The sequence below is a fragment of the Mesitornis unicolor genome, unplaced genomic scaffold (genome assembly GCF_000695765.1).
Source record: "Mesitornis unicolor isolate BGI_N332 unplaced genomic scaffold, ASM69576v1 scaffold23324, whole genome shotgun sequence".
Taxonomy (NCBI): Eukaryota; Metazoa; Chordata; class Aves; order Mesitornithiformes; family Mesitornithidae; genus Mesitornis; species Mesitornis unicolor.
The window spans coordinates 2,744-27,432 of NW_010178601.1; the positions used below are offsets into that span (position 1 = coordinate 2,744).

Consider the following 24,689-nt stretch of genomic DNA (forward strand, 5'->3'; position numbering starts at 1 on the left):
GTCCAGGTAGATGATGTCAGTTGCTCTTCCCTTATCCACCAAAGCTGTAACTCCGTCATAAAAGGTGACCAAAATGGTGAGGCATGATTTTCCCTTCGTAAAGCTGTGTTGGTTACCACCAGTCACCACATCTTCATTCTCCCTGTGCCTTAGGAGGGCCTTCAGGAGTATCTGCTCCATGATCTTGCCAGGCACAGAGCGAGACTGACTGGCTGATAGTTTTCTTTTTCCCCTTTTTGAAAATGGGCATTACATTTCCCCTTTTCCAGTCAGCTGGGACTTCACAAAACTGCCAAGACCTTTCAGATATGATGGATAGCAGCTTGACAGCTTCATTTGCCAGTTCTCTCAGGACCTGCAGATGGATGTCATTGGGTCCCATGGACTTGAGCACTTTCAAGGTTTTTTGGATGGTCTCATTGAACCTGCTTTACCATGATAGGAGGAGAGGTTAAAATAATAGAAGGATATTGCATGCATGACAAGAAGGCATAAGCAGACAGCTTCACTGCAGCTTTGAATGTCCAAAACAAGCTGTTAAGAATATTCAGTGATTCTTAAAAAGCCAGTAGCAATTTGTGGTAGTTCATACCCTGTTCTGCTTCATTGGCATCAGCCTATCTGCCTCCTGCAAAGTGCCAATGCTTGTTTAACTCTGTAATTATGGAAACTGATAGTGGGTGGCACAAGAAGGTGGAGGGGCACAAGTACCTATAAAGGCCAACTTCTGGCCCAAGAGCCTGGTTTCTTTGGGCTGCCAGTGGACAGAAAGGAGCTCCTGTTCTGATGTGCTTCAGGAAGAGCCCATCTTCCTTCTGTGTCTTCAGAGACAACCGAGAGTGAGCCTTTCTCAATAGGTCTGTGTTACTGGGCAGGATATGCACATGTGGTAGGTGCAGAGCAGCATTCAGTTTCTGTCACTTTGTGTGAGAAATCAAGCCAGAGTGATCCCCCATCAAGTTTGTGGTGGTGGAGAATGGCTGTAATAATGATGATTTCCTTTTGTAGGTTTCAAGATGCTTTATAAAAGTTTGTTAATAGCATTACTTAGATTTCAATTTCTTGTTTTGTTTTCTCTTACATTTCAGGTCTATCAGTCATGAAACGAATTCTTCTGTTTTTTATCCTGGCTGCTGCTGTTATGTATGGTATCCTGCATGGAAGTTTGTGGAGAAATAACCTCTACTGGTATGGTGGTGCTTTGCTTGCTCACAGGGCAAACACCCTCATGGCTGTATGAGAGATGTGGCTGTGAGTTCCTGTGTTACTGAACAGCTGTTTACTAGTAATCAACAGAAGTGATTACTAGTGTGGGTGGGTGTGTTTGTTTTTGTGGTTGATACGGGGTTTTTTTGGTTTTTTGTGTGTGTTTTGTTTTTGTACTGTGAGGGAATGAATGTGATCATTCTGTCCTGTCACCCTTCTCCTGTGTCAGTTTTAAACTTAGTAGTCAATTTGAGCCTGGTTGTATGGAGAAGTCAGGACCTCAAAGATAGGGAGCCTCTCTGAGTTTCATGAAAATAGGTGTTCAGATGAGGAGAGATATCTTATTTGTATGTGTCATGTGTCCATATCTCCCCCCCACGTGTGTTTAGTGTTAGCTTGTTCCTTTAGATATCTGATAAATGATGTGAAAGAGACCTGCTCCACACATTGGAACTACTCCAGGTGTAGTTGGGCATCCTTTGAAAAGCTGAAATTTGTCAAGTCCTAATGGCAGCCTTGTGAGAAGTGAGTCTTTGCTATCTCCACGCTGCGTGGGACAGGTGGATTGGGACCTAAGGTTCAGGGCATTTATCAAAGTTGTTGTTTCCCTTGGCCTTCGCACATGACAAGGAGTGACCAAAGCGTGTGTTTTACAAATAATAGGGATAGCTTTTAAAAGTAGTGATTGATGTGCCTCTATTTGTCTTTATAGCATATAATTGGTACAAATGGCTTTCTGTTGTGGTTTCTGTTTGTAGCAAACAACAGTGTTATGACATTTCCCTTTTTGCAGGATTAGCTTTTATGGACAGTCTTCCTCTGTGAGGGCTCCTCCTTCCTATGAGACTAGTGGAGTTACCCAGTAAGTTCAGCAGTTAAGCGTTTTTGTGGTGGGGTTGCTTGGTTTGTGTTTGGGCAGCTGGGAGGGATTGAGACTAAAATCTGTAGCCTTTGTCCATAGGCTCTCTGATAAATTGGTTACTGTAGAGCTGTGTCTGTTGGCTGTTTCTGTTACGAACACAATTGTAACATCTCTGGCAGAAAGGAATTTGTCCATGTCATGTTTCCAGTGTTTGGTTAACATTTATGGCCACTTACAGTGACTGTCTGTAACAAGCAATGGATTGTTGGAAGGGCATTTGTTTACAACTTCCAAATTTCTGCAATTCTAAGTTAAACTTGAATAAAATTTGCAGAGCTATAAGAACAACTTTTGTGCTTAAAGTTTAAAAATTCGGAAGTATGATTCATTTGTGATATGCAACTGCATGTACAAGCAGATTTTGTACTACTAAATTCCTGCAATTAGATCTGTGGGACTAAAGAGTGCCTATGCTAAAACTTAAAAGCAGGACTGTTTTCTCTGAAGCCATCCTGCAAAATGCCATCTGTGATGCTGATGCTGGAAAGCAAGGAACTGGCCAGCTGATACATTTCACAGAGTGCTTTCTCAGTATCAGTATTCACATGACAACTTGAGGTTGCCAAAAGCAATTAACCTTAGTGGTCTGTTTGGCTTGTGATTCTAATGTGGTGGTTTCATTCTTCTGTTCTTAATGTAGCCCAGATACACCCATTGCTCACACTGAACTTTATCCTGCCTTCTGAGGTTCATATTTGTTATTAATTGGGCTAAATCACCAAGGCAGGAGTGTGCTTAGAAGTTTAAGTCTTAGCCTTATTATGAGAGGAAAGACTTATCCTCAAATAATCCTACTGTCCTTCAAGTACTCTGTGTGGTTCTCTCTATTTCCTTCTCCAAACAAGACTCCACTCTCCTCTGAATAGCACTGGTGATGCTATCTTGTATGGCTGCAGGCCCATGTGTCCTGCTTTGCAGATGGGCCTGAGATCTCACCTCTGGTTATGGCTGCTTTGATAGTTGCTGAGCACGGGATGTTGCAGACCCCTTGAAGCAGCACTGTGAGATAAAAACCTTTACTAGTAAAAGTAATTGTACCATAATGAGAGAAATCCATCTTTATAATACAGACAGAGGCAGTAATGAAAATTGTTGTGGTGTTAACTCAGTAATCAGCTTTTACTGACTTGGCTTGTCCAAGTTTCTCTACTTTGTTGCTGCTTCGTGTTCCTGTTCTTGCTATTTCTTTCTAATTCTTCTTTTGCAGGCTGCCACCTACTGCTGTAGAGAGAAGAAACGCAGTGAACACTTGTCTTCTAAAACCAGCATTTGAATCTTTACTGGGGTGAGTCTTCTGTGCTATTTACATATTTTGGACTATCTCACATTTTGATTCATTTCTGGAAGGACAGCTTTTGGGCTTGGGTTCATTGCTGCTTTTTCTAGTTGTGGCAAGACAAATTGCTTAGCTTGCTACTGATCAGCATCTGAGCAGTGCCACCACCAGCATGCTGGTGTATGTACTGAATAAATAAATACTTCCCCTTCAGATACTGTAGCTAGTAACAGTGAAACTATTTTAATGATTGAAATAGAAGCCTTTTTTTTTTTCCCCCTCCATGCTTTTCCTGCAAAAGAAGCCTTCATGTCCAGGAATGAAACTCAGTCATTCTGCTATTAAGAACCTGGACTTTAAAAAAATTAAGATTGTCATGATAACTAAGTATTTCTGTAGCAGCCATCCACAGAAGTTCTGAAAATATCTTAATCTTATTTGAAAAGAGGAGTATGAAATGTGCAAAAATTAATCCCATCTTTAATGATAAAAGATTCTTCCCCTTCAATAGAATTTTAATATTAATGGAATTTAATTTTAATGAAACTTGGGATCATTTATGGTTTTGTTGCTCTGATAGTATTGTTGAATTGTGTGTAGGTGTCTTCCACTCATAGTGGTACTCATAGGAAGCTTCCTTTGTGAAGAAGCAGTCAGATGAAAAAGGGAAGAGCTTCAACCCAAAACAAAAGAGGTGTCTGGTCACAAAAGTGCATCCAAGATGGCTGTGAAGAAGTACTGGGTGTTTTTTGGTTTTTTTTTCTTATTAGAAGCATAGGTCTTAAACGAGAGAGATCAGGAAAGTGCTACAGGACCAGAAGCAGACAGCCTATATTGTTAGCTTTGTGTTTTACCTGAGCAAACATTGAGTCTGGCCCTGAGAAAGCTTGGGAAGATGTTTAGACCCAAGTCCTGGCTGAAGGAGTCTTAAGGCTCTAAACAAAGACACTATTGCTGCTTCTCTTTATTTAATCCTTTTTGTGTACAAGAAGAAGACATGGCTTTAATTCAGTGTTATTATTATTTTAAAGAACATGGAAGTGGTCCTGTAGTTTCTGAGTTTTGGTTAGCTGCCTGACTGAGAGAGGTTGTCCCAGGTCCCTTGCCTACAGAGTATGCCCAGGCTGTCTCTGTGTCAGGCACAGCAGGATAGCTCTGATGCTGAGCAAGGGTGCAGGAATCAACTTGGAGATGCACAGCAAGAAGGAGGAAGGTGCAGAGCTAGAACAGAGTCTTTTGCATATTTCCAGAGCTCCTTTACAGGGATGGTTTGTGTGAGCTGAAGATCTGGTCTGTGGGCTTTGGTAATAGCCTGGGGAGGTTGAAAGGATTTCTGACCTGACAGAATTATTTATTGGAAAGGAACCAGAGCTAGAAGAGCTAGAATTAAGAATCTCTTTGCAGTAGGTAAATTATTTATTATGTCTAGGCTTACCAGCTGCTTCTGAACACCAAGGCAAGTTATTAAATTTAAAAAGAGTGTTTAGTGCATGATGTCTTAAAGTTAGCTGGTCTTGCCTAGTTAACCTGTGGCCTCATTCTTGGCATGTGGGCAGTGTTGTTTTGTTGTTTAGGGTTTTTTTTGTTTGTTTTTCCTTTTTACTGTTAGTATCTAATGAATTCATAGAGCTTAGAGTGATTTTTGAAACTGAGAGGGAGGGGTTTTTTTAACAGCTATTATTATTCTTAATGAAGGAACAAGTCGTGCTTGCTGTGGGTATTTATGGTCAACACTAGGGCTTTTCACTGTGACTGTATACTTGTGTACGATTTTAATATAAGACCTAGCATGCAGGATCACTACAAAGTCAACCAGTTCCATAAGTGCGTATCAGCTTAATTCCAAGGTAAAGCCAAGGGCATGGTAGCATATGACAAGATTTGGTCTGCTATTCATTCATTTGGCTTGACTTGACAGATAGAGTAATAAGAATCCCTTCCCTGCTATGAGGAAGCCCTTGTCTGGGGTTACTGTCTTTTGAAGAAAAGAAGTGACTCATTTTTTCTAGTTTGAGGCTTAAAAGGTGTGATGCTGTCCTGTTCTAGTTTGCAGGAGGAATGCACTTTTGAGGCAAACTTGTGATCCTCATGTGCTGGGCTTCTCATTGAAGGGCAGTCCTGGTACATGCGCACTGGATGGATATACCCATTGCCTCAAACCACTTGCTAGTGTCAACACAGCCATAAAGTGCCACTTGTTTGGGATGGAAGTGCATCTCAAATAAGCTGTCATCTTAATGAGATGGTATTTTCAAGTTAAAGCACCTTGTTTCAAATTCTTTCTTATTTATTAAATTGCCATATATAATAATAACTTAATGTAATAATATACTTGTCAAACCTGAAGTTATTAATTGTCTTCCTGGGTTACATGTTCTGTTAAATGTCTCATGGTGTAAGCTTTCAGTCATGCAATTTTAATGACTCTATATAACTTATACTAGCAGAGAAATAATTTCATCTCACTCTCTACCTATATTTTCCGTTATAAAATCTTCTCTTTTTCTGTCACCTGCTTTCTTTTCCTGTGCTCATGAGTTTTCTCCTTTTAAAAATTGATAATACTTGAAGTAGGATAAAGAAAGGTTGTTCTTTTTTTTAAAGTGTTTGCATGAGTTACTGGCTTACTCAAATACATCGTGTGGATTTTTGAAACATCTTACTTTTTCCTTTCATTAGTGTTGACAAAATATATCCATTCCTTTGCGCTAATGATTTTATCAGTGTGGCGGAGTTCCACGGGAGCAATAAGTTTGAACTACCTTATGGAATAAAGAGAGCAGGTTTGTTTTCCCATGTACTTTGTTTTTAAACAGAAATAGCTAAATGGTGTGTAAAGCCCCCTGAATCTTTGGTTCTGGTCTTTCCTATTCACTCTTGCAAATCCTTTTTGGGGTATCCAGCAGCGACTTAATAGTTTCATTTAGTCCCTCTGACCTGGCACCTTCCTGGTTTTGATAAATAAAACACAGAGTTGGAGTTGCCCCCTCTTATCAGAGAAGCTCCAGAAAGGTGAAAGTAAGGAAGAGTTGAGCTTATTCAGCTTCCTTTCAGTTGTATGTGTGGGCTAAAGTGCTAACAATATTTAGCTAGTGCTTTGCTGGGTGAAATATTAGCAGGGTCAGTGTGATGCAGTTCAGTCAACTCATTTAAGCCGATTGGTATCTGAAGTCCTACTGAGGAGGAAGTTCCCAAGTTGGGGCAGTTACATCAACAAAACTTCCCTTTTAGTGGCCTAGCTTCTCCCACCAGGGAAGGTGTCACTGGAGCTGCAGGGGTATTCCTGCCATTGCATGGCTGCAAAGTGTTTGCCTGCTCATGCCTCCTGCCTGTGTTGGTCAGGGCATAATAGACAAGGCCAAAGACCTTAAAGGTCTTGGTTGCGCTTTTGGAAGCACACCTTCTGGGCTTTGAACTCTTGATTTGCACTCCATCAGTGTAACAAGGGTGGTGCATTTTCTTGCACCTCTTGGATTGTGGTTTGTTTGAGAACAAGTTGAGTCCTGCTCTCAGAGGCATGTTGAGCATTCAGCAGGTACCTGCACACTGAGGGAGGGCTGGGAAGAGGCTTCTGCATAGCTTTGCCAGTGAGCACAGGCCGGTTTGATGTCTTCTCCCATGATACATAATGCTAATACTGTTGCTGTCCCTGGCAGTGCAGCCCCTCCTCTTGGATCAAGGCTGCTTCTGTTTCAGCTGAAGGTGGGTAGAAGAAGAAACAAACTACCTTCCAATGCTTATTTACTGTGGCTAAGATTTCTTGCATACAAATCCCATGGGGAATGTGGGAGTGGTAGGGCAGAAAAAGCTTCCCAGAGAGCTCTGATAAACCTGAATTTCTTTGGCATCATTGATTGACCTGTGGCCCTAAATTACAAGTGTTCTTATTTTGATTTTTTTTAATACATGGTGCGTAAAAACTACTGTGTCTGAAAATGCTGTAGTCAGGGTGGCATGCTAATTTTTATATTGGAAAGCACTGAACATTTTTATTAATCCTCTTTATTTTTGCTTTCTAGAGCAATTTTTTCATTTAGCCCTTTCAAGGCTGCAGAACTGTGGACTTTCAGGTGAAGATGACAGGTGAGATGGCTTATTTGCTACTGTTTCTGTTCATTGTATTTTTATTATTTAGTATTTATCTGAAAAAGAATGTCAGTGGCACTATCCTAAAATTGCTCAAGTTAGCATTGATGCAGATCTGACTGACAGTGTCCAAGCAATATGTAACTGATTGCAAGACTTAAGTAAGTTTGGTTTTAAACATATGTAGCACCAGCATTCAAGAATAATTTTTCTGTGAGGGAGCTTAAATGTACAGATTTCTTTCTGTAAGTGTGTTAGGAATTTGCTAGCTTAGCTGAATGCAGTCCCATCTTCCTGTAGTATTTTTTTTATATTTAAGGAAAATGAAACCGCCCCTTAAAAATTGAATGTGACCTCCTCTTTCAAAGTCATTATTAGCGTGAGCTAGAGAATGTTTGAGATAAGCAGATGAAAACCAATGACTGTTTCTATGTAACTGAAATCTTGTGCCTACCCCTGTGCCTCTGCATCTGCTGGCTTGCTGTATGCCCTTGTTCTTATGCATACGCAGCTTCCTTTCCTACGAATAGGAGAGATGGAGGCAGCCAGGAAAGGCTGTTCCTGGCATTTTGGGAATAACGAGGATGTGGCACAGAGTGGAGCATGCCTTGGGTAACTCATTTCCCATGCATTAGATTGTCCTGTTTAAAAATATCTTGGTTAGAAGCCACTTCTGCTGTTTTGTTTGGTTTTGGAGGGTCTTTGTGTGTCTTGTTGCTGGGGTTTGTTTTTGATTGTGGGTTTTGGTTTTTTTTGGAGGCAGTGTAGTAGTAGGGTTGGCAAGTATACTAAAATCCTGTGTTTACCCAGTGATGCAAATGATTTCTTAGATGTGCAGTCTAGCAAATGGACTGAGAGCCTGCCATATATTATGTTAATATGCAGGCTTCTTAACAGAGTTGAATGCAAATAGTGTTGAGGTTGGCTGTAGTTTGTTTTGCTTTTTTCTCAATCAGGGTTATCAAACAGAAGATTGCTTCAAGCCAAATGCCAAGATCATGTTTTAATTAAACTTGGATGGAATATGAACAAAATATTTGGTCTTCAAGGCTAAGGTTTAATACTCAGTTTTCCTTCACCTACTGTACTTCTTCCTTTCCCTGTGTGTAGTATCTATTTCTGGATGTTCAGGTTTGCTCTTAAGGAGCGGGGCAGGGGAGGAGAGAAGAAAAAGCCCAATTCTGTGATAGCATGATAATTGGGGAAAATTATGCAGAATTGACTGACAAAGGCTAGTCTTTTGTGTGGAGTTTGAAGGATAATGCCAAATGTATCAGAAATTTCCTGAAATCACAAATTCAGCACTGTTAATTGTTTTGGCTGTAAAGCAGAGGTACTTGCAGTACAGCATACCTTTTAAATGGAAGTGTCTGTCCTGTAGAACAGAAGTAAGGTAGCTGGTATTCTTTGAAAGGAGGTTCTCTGAGATACAGATGTGTAGTTGTTCTGGGAAGTATATTTCATTTAAAAAGTAATATACTTTAGTAATAGTTCTCATTTTGCTTCAGTACTATGTTATACGGAGTAGTATAAATAGGTAAAATGTATAGTGACTTCATTACAATATCTTCTTCCTATATCCATCAGGTTTTGTGTATAGCACTGTTAGGGCATGAATCAGTGTGGTAAGGAAAAGCTTTATATATACATTTAATCAAGATACAGTTGCTTTTAAGTGTTGAAACACTTTAGGAATCAATCCTAACAGCATTCTCCAGTAACTCGTCAACAGAATTATTAGGCAGTTCTTCATTGCTGCTGCCTAATTTGCCCACCTTGACAGAAAGTAAACCAAATATCCCAAGATACTTTTCTTGGAGTGGAGTGGGGGAACCCGCTATCAGGTGTTTTAACAAATATTAGGCACCAAATATATTTATTTGTGTGTAACTTAGGTAAAACTGCACATAATGAGCTACAAAGGATTTTTTCCACACAGTGCCATTTTCCAAACTTAGGTGGAGTTCTCACTGCATAAAGGTCTAGTTCTCCAAAACTGTTGGGAAGTGAACAGTGTCACTGACTTCAGTGAATAGCCCATAGAAGAAGGATTTTCCAAGCTAGAGATATATCCACAGAGTAACCTCTGAACACCCACTCCACTCATTTCCTCAATTACTCTCTGAACTCTTTAAGTTCAATAGCAGTAAAGTCTTACAAATGTATTTACATAATCCTCAGTCAACAGAATGTGACCTCTGCATCCTCCTTTTACCAAATAACCTCAAAGGAAATAATTTGCATTCCTCAACTGACTATGGGGTATATGTTAAAGGAGTTGAGGTTGAAATCTTTTTTTCCTTTTCCAGAGAAACAGTATTTCAGTGGAATGTGGAGGATGCAAGGTTTTTGACCTTTAAAGGCTACATTCCCATTCAACAGCATTTTTCTTTTTTAGACTAGGGAAATGCTTTTTAGCATTTCACCATATGAAGATAAGATGTAAACTAATGCCTAGCCTTGACATTAAGAGGCTTTTGTACACCATGTGAATAGGGCAGTGGTTTGAGTGACTGAAGAGATTGTGTTTAGATGTTGGGAATCAGTTACCATGCAATTTGCATCAGGATCTGTTTATACTCTTAAGTAGATCTCTAACGCCTACATCACAGAATCACAGAATATTAGGAGTTGGAAGGGACCTCGAAAGATCTTCTAGTCCACCCTGCCTGCCAGAGCAGGATCACCTAGACTAGGTCACACAGGAACACGTCCAGGCAGGTTTTGAATGCCTCCAGAGAAGGAGACTCCACAACCTCTCTGGGCAGCCTGGTCCAGTGCTCTGTCACTCTCACAGTTTAAAAGTTTTTCCTCATGTTCACATGGAACTTCCTATGCTCCAGCTTGTTCCCATTGCCCCTTGTCCTGTCATTGGCTGTCACTGAGAGGAGCCTGGCTCCTTCCTCCTGACACTCGCCCTTTACATATTTATAAACATTAATGAGGTCATCCCTCAGTCTCCTCTTCTCCAAGCTAAAGAGACCCAGCTCCCTCAGCAGCTCCTCATAAGGGAATGCTCCACTCAGTCATCTTTGTGGCTCTGTGGTGGACTCTTTCAAGCAATTCCCTGTCATTTTAGAGCTGAGGGGCTCAGAACTGAACACAATATTCCAGATGCAGTCTCACCAGGGCAGAGTAAAGGGGAAGGAGAACCTCTCTCGACCTATTAACCACAATCCTTCTAATACACCCCAGGATGCTACTGGCCTTCTTCGTCGCAAGGGCACATTGCTGGCTCATGATTATCCTGCTGTCCACCAGTGCCCCCAGGTCCTTTTCTGCATGGCAGCTTTCCAGCCACTCGTCCCCAAGCCTGTAGCGCTGCATGGGGTTATTGTGACCCAAGTGCAGGATCCAGCACTTGGCCTTGTTGAAACTCATACAGTTGGCCCCAGCCCATTGATTCAGCCTATACAGGTCCCTCTGCACAGCCTTCCTACCCTCAGGCAGATCAACATTTTCTCCCAGCTTAGTGTCATCTGCAAACTTGCTAAGGAAATGAAATCCTTTAGTCACTTAAACCATTCCTATAGCAATTATTATAGCTGAGATCTTAATATTTTTCACTTTCATCAATACTGTGCTGGTGGTTGTAAGCTCGACCTACAGATATTTTACTCTGTTATATTTCACTTGTAGCACACCTGATATTGTTTAAGGACATCTGAATTTATTTATCTTCCTGATGATTTATTGACTTGGAGAATGAGTGAGTTGTCAGGATATTCGAAAACTAGATTGAAAAACTAATTGGAAAATAAATAGGCTGAAGCAGTCCTGAAGTAGAGGAGAGAGTTTTGTGGGTGTAGAGGGAATGGAGATACTGAGGTCAGGATGGTGTAACAGGTTTTCACCCCTCTGATTTCCAAGGTACTGAATCACATGGACTTGTGACATTATTTGGAGATCTTCTTATGAATGCTTGGCTTCTACTAAGTTGCTCAGGAAATGGTAGCAAAAGGTGTGCCAGCTTTTTTCCTGTCACTCACCCTGAGCGCTACATTTAGCAGCATTATTTTTATATTTATTATATATGTTAATAAATTTTAAAGGCAAATCCCCCTTTGCAGAGAAGATGCCATCCCAGCATTTCTTTTGAAATACAGTACTTTTTTACAGTTGGCATTTATTCTAATTTCACCTTTTCTGTAAGCTTCAGGTTTTCAGCATTGAGGCCCATTTTTTTTCCCTAGCCCACATGTGGTACGCTATAGCCATGTTAACAATTATGTAGGAAAGACCGGGAACTGCTCTGTACATTGAGATGTTGGCCAGTCTCCGCTGGAATGGGTGTTTTCATTGATGTTGTATAATATTCTCCTGAACTGAAAAAACAAGTTGGACTATCTGAGGAGAAAAATGTTAAATAGTCTGCATAAAGTGTTGTCACACTGAGCATTTAATACTAATTATAGTATTCATTGGGACACAGTCCCGGGGTCCCCTACAGTAAGAAATGGCATAGACTTGTTGTCTTCTTTGAAAAACTGTGGGAGTGGGACATTGGGAGGTGGCTTATCCTCAGTAAGTTTTGAGCCTATTTGCCTGAAGAAAATGCCAACATTTTTGTTTTGCCATTGCTTCTGCTGCAACAGTTGAACAGCTTTTGCTTTTTAAAAAGAAGCATTTTTACAACAAAAAATGATCTGCTTATTCTGTAAGAAGCAGTTGCAATCTTATACACTGGATGCAGACCCTCCCTAAAGAGGCAAAATTTCTTGAGTTAAAAACCAGCAAGCCTGTCTGTGCATTTTTTTGTTTGTTTTTCTTTAGCAAAGCACACATTTTAATAGCATTGAAATAATAGCAAAAGATACACTTAGAAACCCTGGAATAACTTGGAAAATCTTATCATTAGAATTTACTTTCATAAGTTTAACATTTGCATAATCCCTTTTTTGTGTTCTTTTAAACTCTGAATATATTCTAAATTTAAAAGTAATTACTATTTTGATTGGATGTAGTATAAGATCTAATTTGTATGTCAGTGTTTTAAATACTTAGCAATGCTGTTGAATTTGAATCTAGTCATATGAGAATGCAACTTTTAGTCAGGTGTATCTCTTTTGTTATGTTATGACATATGCACTTCACATGTTTAAACATGTTTAGACAGTGATTTCGAAGTGGAAGGAGAAAAATCAACATGATTATATTCATTTGAAGAGCCATCACATGTGTCATTCATTGGTCTAAGGTTTTTCACATGTACAGTTCAGAGGCCTGTAAGGTAAACTGTGAACATAAATCTCGCTGTTTTAGCTTATGTTGGAGATCTCTTAGAGTTGTGGAGTAGTACAATATGCCCAAAGCACCTTAATTTGAGTTAGTTTTTCCAGACATACTCTATCCTGGTTACTATACCCCCAGACTAAGACAGGTTTAAAGCACTATAGAAAGTAATTTTTCTAATGGCACCCATATTATGAACTGATTAGATTATCATAAAGAGCAAACAACTAGAAAAAGGACCAGTTTTACATGAGAAGCCATTTCCTGACTTTGGCAGTCTCTGAAACAATGCAGCTGCATTTTCTGAAAGCAGCCTTAGCATATGATACAGGATTGAGACTGCTCTGAAGGGCCAGGGAGTGTAAAAGATACAAAACCTCAGTTAGTAAATAAGTCAGTTAAATGCAAATATTATAATTAATAACAGTATGAAGCAAGAGTAGTTATGCATATTAAAAGTTCTGTTTGTTCCACAGCATTGCCTGTCGACGGTGTGTTGTGGTCGGTAATGGAGGAGTACTTAGAAATAAGACATTAGGGGAGAAAATTGATTCATATGATGTGATAATAAGGTAAGTGGTATCTCCTTTTCATTTTGTATACATGCAAAGAATTAACAAATCTTTTCTGCCAGTCAGTAGCTTCGGAGTTCAGTTACTATACAAATGAAAATGTATAAAACTTCCTGGTTTACTTTTTCTATCACAGCCTTCATTTAAACAAAACTTAGAGAAAAATGGATCTGTGTTTTATTACACAGACCAATTGATACTGGGGAGGAAGGTTCCCTGGGCGGTCAGTCTGCCTTGTGTACAGGTACACATGGGCAAGATGCTGCCATCAGGAATGGGTCCAAGCATGTGATAGTCTGGAGCTCTGCATGTGCCCCGTGCTGTGGGCCATCATCCTGGGCAGCCCTGCCTCTTACCAGCTGCACAACACCTGTCTTACCTCTATGCTGGCATGTGCATTACTTGGAGTGGATTAAACTTAATGTTTATGCTGGGAAGTCCATCTGAAGGCACATGTCAGCTGGAGGATGATGTTGATGTCTGCCCCTTTTTTCTCAAGTGTGTTAGTTTGTATTGGAAGTTTGAGATGTCTTAACCTACCAGAGAATGCTGGGGTCTGAAGAAGAGGCGTGTGGACTAGGGAAACTAGGGAAGTGCTCAGAGAGTAACAGGCAAGGAGCCAGGGGGAAAAAAGCTCAGATGCCAAGCAAACTGAAAATGGACTATTTGGCTAATTGTAACAGAATTTTCTGCGCAATAAGAAAAAGATAAATCTGTTTCTCCTTTGCAGGAACTGAGACAGTAACTGGTTAAACAAGCCTTCTCCCTGTAGGTGCCCTATCAGATAATGTGTCTGAACCCTCTTTCACTAAAACTTCTGTGCTGCCATTTCAGTTTGTTTGCTTCAACACTGTCTTTAACATTGAACAAAATCTCTTTTTGTTACTTTGCCATTAATCCTAATGCTCATGTTAGTATGTCAGCCTTCGAGCACTACCATAAAAAGTTGTATACAAAGCCTGGAGTTTGGCATATATTTGAAAATGTTCTGGTAAGTTGGAAATTAATATGTGTGGAAATTAATATGTGCAATTCTTCAGTTGTAGCTCCTCCTATAAACTTAAAACCACAGAAAGTGATCCAGATAATATCTCTGTTCTTGGGAAAGTTTACTTGCCTGACAACTTGGTGCTTTACAAAAAAAGAAACCCACCTTGCACTTACTGTCACTGTAGTATAATGACGCAAGGAAGCTTCATGGATTGTTTTTAGTTCTTTGAAGTACTTGGGCTCCTTGTGGATCTATCTACTCTTATGTAGACTGGTGTCACACACTTAAAAACAGCTGTAAATTCAAAACTGTTTCAGAAATACAGTACACATTTGTTTACTGTGAATGAACAGAGATGGTGTTTGCCTTCTGTATTTAATGACTGGTAAAACTTTGATATATTCCCCTGTCTGCATACCTTGTTTTGCAAATATTTGCTCCTAAGCAGTATGCCTCCTGCTCTGAGCAGTCAGTCACAATGTCAGGAATGGGGCATACAGAGACTTGCCTGAATTCTCCAAAGAATATGTAACACACCCACCACCAAAAACTGCAAGATGGAGACTTAAATTCAGCCCCTCTAACACCTCATAGCAGAGAGACTTGACCCACTTGCTCACTGCTTATTAATCTGTTATATCCCAAAGCAGTGGCAGCTGTGCAAGTAATATTAAAAAATAATTAAAAAAAAAAAACCACACAAAAAAACCCAACAGAAAACCAACCCAAAACAAACCACCAAAAAACCCCCAAACAATAAAAGCATAGAGATGTATCAGCATCAGGCACACAGTCACAATCTCTGTTCCTGTATGCTGTAGGCAGTGAAGAGTATTAAAACATTCTTGAGTTGCCAGCTGTATGACTCAGATCATCTAGCAGTATGAATGGAGTAATGGATAATTTTCCACAACAGATACTTATTGGTCTTCTCCAGTTTCTGTGTTTGAGCCAAATCAGAAGGCTGCCTGCTTAAGTGACACACGATAAGCAGTTGTGTGATTGTATTCTAAACCACCTTGGCCAAGTTCCCATATGATCTTAATCCCTCTGGGTTAGAGGGTGAGTGCACTTGATAATTGCTCATTTCCTGTGCAGTGTTATAAGAAAATGCTGGGCCACTAAACCTTCTAGACCTGGACGTGCTTTCTGCCCTGCAGACTAATGCATGTGGCAGCCGCTGCACAGTAAGGACATGAGTGGGGTAGTCATTGCTGTCTCTGTCCTCTGCAGAATGAATAATGGCCCTGTTATAGGGTATGAAGATGATGTTGGGAGGAGGACGACTTTCCGCCTTTCTTACCCAGAATCCATCTTCTCGGATCCAATCCACTATGACCCTAATACGACTGTTGTTCTCATCGTTTTCAAACCACGTGACTTGAAGTGGCTTTGGGAGATACTAAGTGGTCAGAAAATAGTGAGTTTAATTACTCATGCAATTTGACTTGGTTTGCCACACACTTCTTATGTGAAACACCTGTTTTGCTTTTAACCTTTGTCCTGCTAGCTGAGGGGAGCACTGGATCTCCTAGTTAGTCTGCTCAATGTCCCTTTCCCATAAATTTTCTGTCCTCTTTCTCACATACATATTTGATCAATTCCTGCTCCCAGAGCAGTTTTCCTCTTGGAAAGACCTTTTTATCCTCTTTCCAGCACTGTTTCATATTCTGATATGCATGTTCCAGCCACTTTCCAGATTATTTTATCCTGCCCACTTGGTGGAATTGCAGAATAATGTTGGACGGGACCTCTCTATGAAAGTCTTTAGTCCAAAACCTTGTTGAAAGAAAGCTGGGCAAAGTTCAAAGCCATAGCAGGTTCTCAGGGCATTGTCTAGGTAAGTTTTGATTATTTCCAAGGATGTTTCTGCAACCTCTTTCAGTGCTGTAGCACTCTTACAGGAAAGAATTTCTCCTCATCCTTTCACTGTGCACCTCTGAGAAGGGTCTCATCCTGCCTCTTTTGGTAAAACAAATAGAGGTGGGCTGAGCAAACCCAGCCTCCTCAGACCTTTCCTGTTTGCTCTGTGCTCTGGCTTCACAGCTGTTTTAGTGGGTTTTCTGCTGAGCTTGCCCCAGTTTAATGCTCCCTCTTGCATAGGGGGAGCCCAAACCAGCATTTGTGAGATCGCAGAAAGGCACAGTACAAAGTACTTGAGAATAACTTCCATCTGCCTGTTCTCTATGCTCTCATGGTCAAATACACAAATAGCATTCATATGTTGCCCATCAGGGACCTTTCTGCAAAGCCATTTTCTAGCCAGCCTGCCCCAACCTTTGTTGCTGCAGTGGGTTACTCTATTGCAGGAACACAATTTGGCATGTGTGTTTATTGAACTTTGGGAGGTTCAATACTCCTCTTCTTCCTCAACCTCCTGCCCTTGGATTTTACTCTGGTTAGAGTTGCTACAAAACCAAAATCAACTGTTTATAGCCATTAAAAATGTGTATTTACTTGCTTGTTGCAGAGTGCTAAAGGCTTTTGGAAGAAACCAGCTCTGAACATGATATACAAATCTAGTCAAATCAGGATTCTTGATCCCAGCATCACCAGAAAAACGGCTTATGAATGGCTTCGTTTCCCAACGAGGTTTCCCAAGAAGGAGGTAGGCTTTTTTTCTTCTGTGTCTTTTAGTTTTGTGCAACAGATGTGTACTTGGGTAATTATCTCTCTGTTATGGTGGACTGTGTTAAAATATCACTTAGGTTCACATTGCAGTAGTTTACATTTAGATGGTGCCCAAAAAAGATGGGAAAATGGAATCCAGAAAGAGAGTTTGATGGCCTTGTATGCCAAAAATACCTTTTTATGGATTCTATAATTAGTATTAAATGAGACAGCTTTTGTGGACAGACATAATGCTTTTTACAAATTGGGAAGAGCAGACAGGCATTGGAACATGACAGATCCAAAGAGCCTCTAGAAATATTAAGGTGTCTTGAATTATTAAATATAGAGTGTTTTATAGTTTTTTCTTTAAAAAAACAACAAAACAAAACCCAAACCAACAAAAACTCCCACCAAAAACAAAACACCAGAAAAAACCCACACCAAACAAACAAAATCCTCCAAAAACCTAACAACTCGGTAATTCTTTCACTGCTGCAGTTTCACTCTGCTGTGGGCAAGTAAGGACTAGGGAGCATACAGGATATTCGAGCCTTATGCTAATAACATATGTCTAGCAACATTCTTGTGCTTTTACTGATTTGATGCCAAGCATTTTAATGAGTTAACCAACAATTTTGACAAAAAAATACATTTTGTTGTCAGTTTATGACTGAAGAATATTTCTGATGAAAGGTAATGCTTTGAGCTGGAGACCTCCCTTGCACAGTCAGGACTGACATGTGCTATTTAGCACAAATGCAATTCCCTGGGGTCACATCGTTGCACAGAGCAATCACTGGGATCAACCAACTGAAACGTGTGAAAACACTTGACAGGTTGTCAATGTGTCGTATATACTACAACTTTTTTTTCTGATTTAATCTTTCTAATATTTGAGGAAGTTGAGAGTTTTTTGCTTTGAAGTGTGTGTATGTACTTTGCTTTGCTTTTCTCTTTTTTTTTTTTAAGATTTTTCTTTTTTTGAGCCTACTAGTGGCTTTTTCCTCCCTTGTTAACTATCAAACTGGACTATGCCGTTTGGCTGCATGCTTGCTGGGGCTCCATGGTGTTTCAGCTCTTCCTCTGAGGGTGGGAAGAAAGTAGCATAGTAGTTGGGCACATAACTATCTCCTAAAGGGCCACAGAATGTTCGTGACCTCTGTGGCTCCAGAAATCCCTCCTGTCTCTTCCTGTGCTTGCCTTTCAGTGGGGGTAAAAGTACCTAGTGCTGTCAGAGAGCCAAACAGGTGTGCACAGTGTCCTGAGGCTGGTATGAAGACATAGGCACATCAGTCACTTTGGATAGCGTGCATGCTCTCTGTTCCTCTATTGCTTGCTGGATGCCCCTGCTCAGAGGGGGCATAGAGTGTGTCTATGCTTGGAGCCCCTTTCTGCCACCTCCATATCCCATTTGCTCCATCACAGGGGTATTGCAGCCCATTGTCTCAGGTGGCAGCAATGGTCAAGCTCACATCTGCTTGTCCTCACTATTTCTCCCATCTACAAGGCGACCCATGGCTGGGAGACTGCACATCTTCAGTCATTCTGGCACAGCTGATGTATGGTGGCACTTGGGCAGTTCCCATTGGCAGGGTGGCCCTCTGCAGGACCCACTTTGGAGCCCTCTGTCCCAGTAGTGCATCCCTGGGGAGGACTGGTGCTGCCTTAGCTGTCCTGTGCTTCAGCCCCCTCTGCCTGCAGGAGACATGAAAGACCGCTATTACTTTCCCTGCTGTCTCTGCCGTTTCCATTAAGCCAACCTGTGTTCCCTGTGTGTACATTTGTGCATAGTCTAACAAGCATTTCTGTTTCTTTGTTAGCAGCTGTGATGGTGTTAGCAGAGCTGGGAAGAACAACTGTAAAATCAGAAGTCAAAGTATTGCAGAGTCATTCCAGAACTGCACCTGCTCTCATTAAACATGACGGGCTGAACAGATTTCATTACAGGCTGAGGATATCTGAATATTGCTGTGGTGCTAGTGTGACAATACTTTTTAAAAGTAGTGTTACTTTTTTTAGTGTATTCTTCTGAGGTGAACTTTATGATAGCCAAAGGCGAGCAGAGCTAGTTGCAACCTGCGGTATTCCTGATAGCACTAATCCTGACATGTAGCATCCCTGCCATAATTTTTAGGTCCTGTTTAGTATAGATGTTGGAAGAGAGTCACCACTAAGTTTATGATATTGGGCTGTTTTGCGAACTGGCAGGAGCCCTGGGCATCAGTATGCATTTTAAGTTGATGTTATTTCTGGAGCACTCCCAGAGTCGTATAAAGGTACCAAAAAATTCTATATAAAAGGTTATCGTTCAGTTCTGTAACTTTAATTAGATTTACAGAGCTGATGTTGGTAACTTCCCTGGGTATTTGCTCTTTCATCATATGATACAAAGAAATATTTTTCTGTATCGTCGAGTGTATCTGCGTTCTCTCTGTGTGGACTTGTCCGGTATGGGTTTGCCTGCTTTGTTTTCAAAGGTAAATGAACTGAGCCTTGGATAAGAGTTCCAAAAAGCACATGATTTTGTGCTCAGTTTGAGGTTTGATTGCAGCTACCAAAAGTGTGTAGGTCATGTGATCTCTCAGAAAATTGTTATTTTTTAGCTAAGAAGGGTATTAGTGCCTGAAAGTGTTTGTTTGTTTGGATTTGGGTTTTGGTTTTTTTTTTTTCATTTCTGAGGGCAATTTTCCCCTCAGCTTTATCAGTTAGTCTAATGAAAGACATCACCTCTCTGTACAAACCTTGCTACTCGTGCTAAAATAGTTGTGTATTTGTTCATAAAGTAGGACAGGTGGTTGCAATGAGTTGTTCTATGCTCTTTTAAGAAATGCTAATTTTTTGTTAGATGTTCTTAATTTGGTACAATTAAAACCTGGTTATGACCTGCTCTTGTTATTTTACACTGCATTTACTTCTGAGCTATCTCACTGTAGGGATAAACAAGCAATTTTATCTACACTTTCTACACATGGCATTTTTTAATCTACAGCTAGCATTCATAATTTTTTAGTTTGATGTTATGAAGATTTGAGGCATGTCATGTTATTCTGTTCATCTGGATCTCCATCATCTAGAAACTTCAGAACAGATCTACTAATTTAGTCAAATTTGACAGGGTGAAATGGTCTCCAATATATTGAAGCCTGACCAGTTTCATGACAGTAGGTTACTGAGTGGAGGGATGGGGAGATCTTCCTGATGCCTCTGTGGAGGGGGTGGTTACAGTATGAGCTCAGCCATCACTGGAAACTGTAGAATCCCAGGACAGGCTGACAAGGCAGACACTTTAGTTAAGGAAAACCTGTGGGCAGTACCTTACTCCTTATAAAGTCATGAGGGGATCAAACTACAAAACCATATCACACAGAATCACAGAATATTAGGAGTTGGAAGGGACCTTGAGAGATCATCCAGTCCAACTCTCCTGCCAGAGCAGGATCACCTAGAATAGGTCACACAGGAATGCATCCAGGTGGGTTTTGAATGTCTCCAGAGAAGGAGACTCCACAACCTCTCTGGGCAGCCTGTTCCAGTGCTCTGTCACCCTCAGAGTAAAAACGTTTTTCCTTATGGTGTCATGGAGCTTCCTATGCTCCAGCTTGCTCCCATTTCCCCTTGTCCTATCACTGGATATCACAGAGAAGAGCCTGGCTCCAGCCTCCTGGCACTCGCCCTTTACATATTTATAAACTTTGAGGTCACCCCTCAGTCTCCTCTTCTCCAAGCTAAAGAGACCCAGCTCCCTCAACCTCATAAGAGAGATGCTCCATTCCCTCCGTCATCTTTGTGGCCCTGCACTGGACTCTTTCAAGCAGTTCCCTGTCCTTCTTGAACTGAGGGGCCCAGAATTGAACACAGTATTCCAGATATGGTCTCACCAGGGCAGAGTAGGGGGGGAGGAGAACCTCTCTTGACCTACAACCACACCCTTTCTAATAAACCCCAGGATGCTATTGGCCTTCTTGGCCACCTGGGCACATTGCTGGCTCATGGTCATCCTCCTGTCCACCAATACCACCAGGTCCTTTTCTGCCTGGCAGCTTTCCAGCCACTCGTCCCCAAGCCTGTAGCGCTGCATAGGGTTATTGCAAGTGAAGTGCAGGGCCCGGCACTTGGCCTTGTTGAAGCTCATATAGTTGGCCTATATATATGGCCAGGCAGATCAACACTCCCTCCCAGCTTGGTGTCATCTGCAAACTTGCTGAGGGAGCACTCAATCCCCTCATCCAGATCATTGATAAAGATGTTAAACAGGATTGGCTCCAAAACTGAGCCCTAGGGAACACCGCTTGTGACTGATCACCAACTGGATTTAGTTCCATTCACCACAACTCTCTGTGCTCAGCCATCCAGCCAGTTTTTGACCCAGGAAAGCATATGCCCATCCAAGCCATGCCCAGCCAGCTTCTCCAAATGTCTGTAGAAGAGCTAGGCTGCCTGATTTCCACTATCTTTGTTCTTGAGTTTACTGTTCCTGTCAAGCTGCCATTTAGTTATGTATGTGTGCTCTTTGTGTTTCATTTTAGAAACCCAAGCATCCAACAACGGGGCTAATTGCCATTACACTAGCATTTCACGTATGCCATGAAGTTCACGTGGCAGGCTTCAAGTACGACTTCACTGACAGAAACAGTTCTTTGCACTACTATGGCAACGACACCATGTCTCAAATGATGCAGGTAACAAACACTTTTTTTGCTAAGAGAAATATAGCCAGTAAATGGGGAAATGTGGGGGACCTCAGCTGGACTGAGGCCCTTGGACAGAGTGACTTTGACTTTGAGAAGATTCCAGTCTACCCTTGAGAGAATAAACAGGAACAAGAAGAGCCGCAAGGTAAACAAGTTTGTCGAAAGTGCTGACAGCAAACTGAGGTATATGTGTTACTTTGGCAGAAGTGCTGAGTTGTGATGAACTGTGAAAATATTATCCAATAAAAAGAAACATAGTCATTTTGAACCAATGAGAAGAAGACACATCTGGGGAGAGAGAGTATAAATAGATGAGGAAGAAAAACAATAAAAAGGCCTTTTTGTGCTGCGCCAACACTTGTCGCTTTGTCTGTCCCCACCATGACAGGAAAGACAATTCAAGGTAGGTAAGTGTCGACTGCAGGTCAGAAAGGCCTCCCATCTCCTCTTGGTTCAGCTGCTCATAGGTCAACATTGCTTGAATCTCTTCCCATCTGCTTTTGTTTCTGAGAAATGTGGATAATGATGATCACGTTCCTCGTGAGATCATGTCCATTTGTATGTTCTATTTTGCTTTACTGGTGTTATCCTTAGGTTATGCAGCTCTTGTTCATAGAGGTGTATATACTAGCACTGTCAGAACATGAATAGTGTTATTTCTGTTTGCATTCTCTTTTTCCTTAGCAGCTGCTTGCACAATTTGTCATAGTTGCCAAACTTCTTAAAAAAAGAGAAAGAAGAGTAAAGTGAAAAGGAAAGAGAAAAAAACTATGAACTTGCAATTAGGAAAAGAGCTGGATTTCAGAAATGGAAAGCAGAAAAGCATCTCTTGGAGGGGGGTAGGAAGAGAAGAAACTGCTTACAGAAGGAGGAAGCCACAACTCACCATGGGGAGGGAGCAGCAAGAGTCTGGAAACATCAGGAATGGCTTTTCCTTCCATCCTGTGGAGAAGAGCCTCCTGCTTTGCTATGGTCATGCCTCTGTTTTCTTTTATGTTTCTACTCTTCACCTCTGTACTCCGAGCAACTCCATCTCAGCCCTTTACCTCAATGTGAACAATTTTCTTTTCCGTGTGCTTGGCCAGTTTTCTCTCCTTTTCTTTCTTGAAGAAGGACAATAAGAGCAATGTCCGTAGGAGCCCCTCATGTCTCTCTGAGGACTTCTAGGTGCCTGCTGCTCTGAGATAATCTTCCTCTCACACTGAACTAACCTTCACTTTGAGGTTCCACTCTGTAGGAGCTTTTTTTGCAATGTATGCAAAGCTTGGGTAAGCTTGATCACTAGTCGAATAGACATCTGTAAGTTTCCTAACATCTTGAAACTTTAAAAAACAAACAGCTAAAAAACCTTTATAATTAATTCTGTAGAGGCACTAAGATGTAAACATTATACTGCATGTGTATGATCTTTTATACAGTACTTGTATTCATTTTAACTTACTGGACTCAATGTCTAAGATTGTCAGTATACTTACTTCCCCTGTGCTGTCCCTCACTAACCTCAGTGGTCTCTGGACCTGGATCAGGATCTGGATACAGCACAGAAGATGGTTTTGACTTCTTGAAACTGGTTGACAGATGCATCCAGTTTACAAATGCCTCATGTCCTTTTCAAGCACCTGCATTGAGCTTTGTAATTAGTAATTTTCTGACTGCTTGTGCTGTAATTGTGGTCATGCAGCTGTTTTCTCTAAGCACAGGGAGGAATTGGGAGAGTTAGTAATGCAAAGACTTCTGTGAGACCATGTCTAACCCATTCTTGCCACTGAAGGATCATCCCTTGTGGTTTGTGCCCTAATGGAAAATCTAAGCTTGTTTTGAGCAATAGTCACCTATTTTCTTTGGAGGCTGTGCTACAGCCTTTGCTAAGAAGTCTTTTACCCAGAGCTTTCCTACTCTTAGCATCTTCCAAGTATCACAAGTAATTGAAAGAACACTGAAGTGGTGCTTCTGGTAATAATTTGAATTAATTTTTTTTTTCTCTTGCATCTCTTTAGAATGAATACCACAACATTAACGCTGAGCAGAAATTTTTGAAGAAGCTTATAGACAAGAACTTTGTGGTCAATTTGACATGAAAACTGAATGGAAAATACAAAGAACAACCACTATTTTCAAGATTCGAAGAATTTTATTTTTTGTATGACACTTTTATTTTTTAAGTGCAACATAACTGTTTACTGATTGCAAGGAGCACAGAAACCTCATCAAGGCAGAAGCTTCTTCTAAGCCTGAGGGTAATGGACTATCGCAGACAAAGTTAACTGAATTTCTGTGAAGCTATTTAATAATGGGGAAGCCATGAAACTTTCAGCTGAAAGCATCAGGGATATATAAAAATGTGATGCACATCACTTATTTATCAGCAAGAACTGTTTCCAAATGGCTACTTCTCTGGAATACTTTTGTTTCTGTTGTTGTCCTAAAGAGTTACACTGTCAAGAGACTGAGACAACCAGCGTTTAAATAGTAGATGGGTGTAAAGTCTTGAATGTCTGTCTTGTAGTGTGAGAACAGCTTTAAAATGCCTATAAATTATTACTGTGTGTTTGGGAGAAAGGGGAACATACAGAGTGCACAGGTTTTAGTGTGCCCTACTGAGCAGGGGATGTCCATCAGCAGCAAAGAAGCTATAGCTTCTGCACTGGCTATCAACTCTGAACTGCTGCCTGCCTTTGCCAAAGGTGAAGACCCTTTGCTCTGATTTGTGGTGATGCTGGTATTGATGGTGTTTGTGTTGTACCTGGCTTATGAAAAACCATCTTCTCCATGCTGTGCATCCAATAAATTTTACAGTTGATGACTTGACTTAGAAAAAAGGGATTATGAAAACTGAAGAGCTGTCCGAACTACCTGTGTGTCAGCTGCTTCCACCAGACCACAAGGAAACAAGACCTGAGACAGAGATGTTCATGCCAGAGTTTAAATTTAGAGCCAACATTTGTTGGATTCCTAGATCTCTAGGGCAGGATCTCGTGTATCTTTTTGTTCACTCCCCAAAAATTGAGGTGCATTTTCCAAACCAGCAGTCTCCTTTTAGATGCTGTAATGCGTTTCCACCTTTGAAAGGCATCAATGTAAGCAATTAATGTTCCCACTT

General features: G+C 40.9%; 1 protein-coding gene across 2 annotated transcripts; it reads left to right on the top strand.

Annotated features, from left to right (window-relative positions):
• The first annotated feature begins 1,059 nt into the window (after window positions 1-1,059).
• On the top strand, window positions 1,060-24,198 carry ST3GAL6 (ST3 beta-galactoside alpha-2,3-sialyltransferase 6). Of its 2 annotated transcripts, XM_010182515.1 has the most exons (10): window positions 1,060-1,188; window positions 2,000-2,068; window positions 3,336-3,413; window positions 6,084-6,187; window positions 7,424-7,487; window positions 13,199-13,294; window positions 15,519-15,705; window positions 16,756-16,893; window positions 21,425-21,577; window positions 23,587-24,198. In XM_010182515.1, the coding sequence occupies exons 1-10, from the start codon at window positions 1,100-1,102 to the stop codon at window positions 23,665-23,667; spliced, it is 1,059 nt and encodes a 352-aa protein (XP_010180817.1). In that variant the 5' UTR covers window positions 1,060-1,099; the 3' UTR covers window positions 23,668-24,198. The 2 variants fall into 2 exon arrangements, with proteins under 2 accessions (XP_010180817.1, XP_010180818.1); XM_010182516.1 differs by lacking the exon at window positions 2,000-2,068 and having other exon boundaries at window positions 1,100-1,188; window positions 23,587-23,709.
• The last annotated feature ends 491 nt before the right edge of the window (window positions 24,199-24,689 follow it).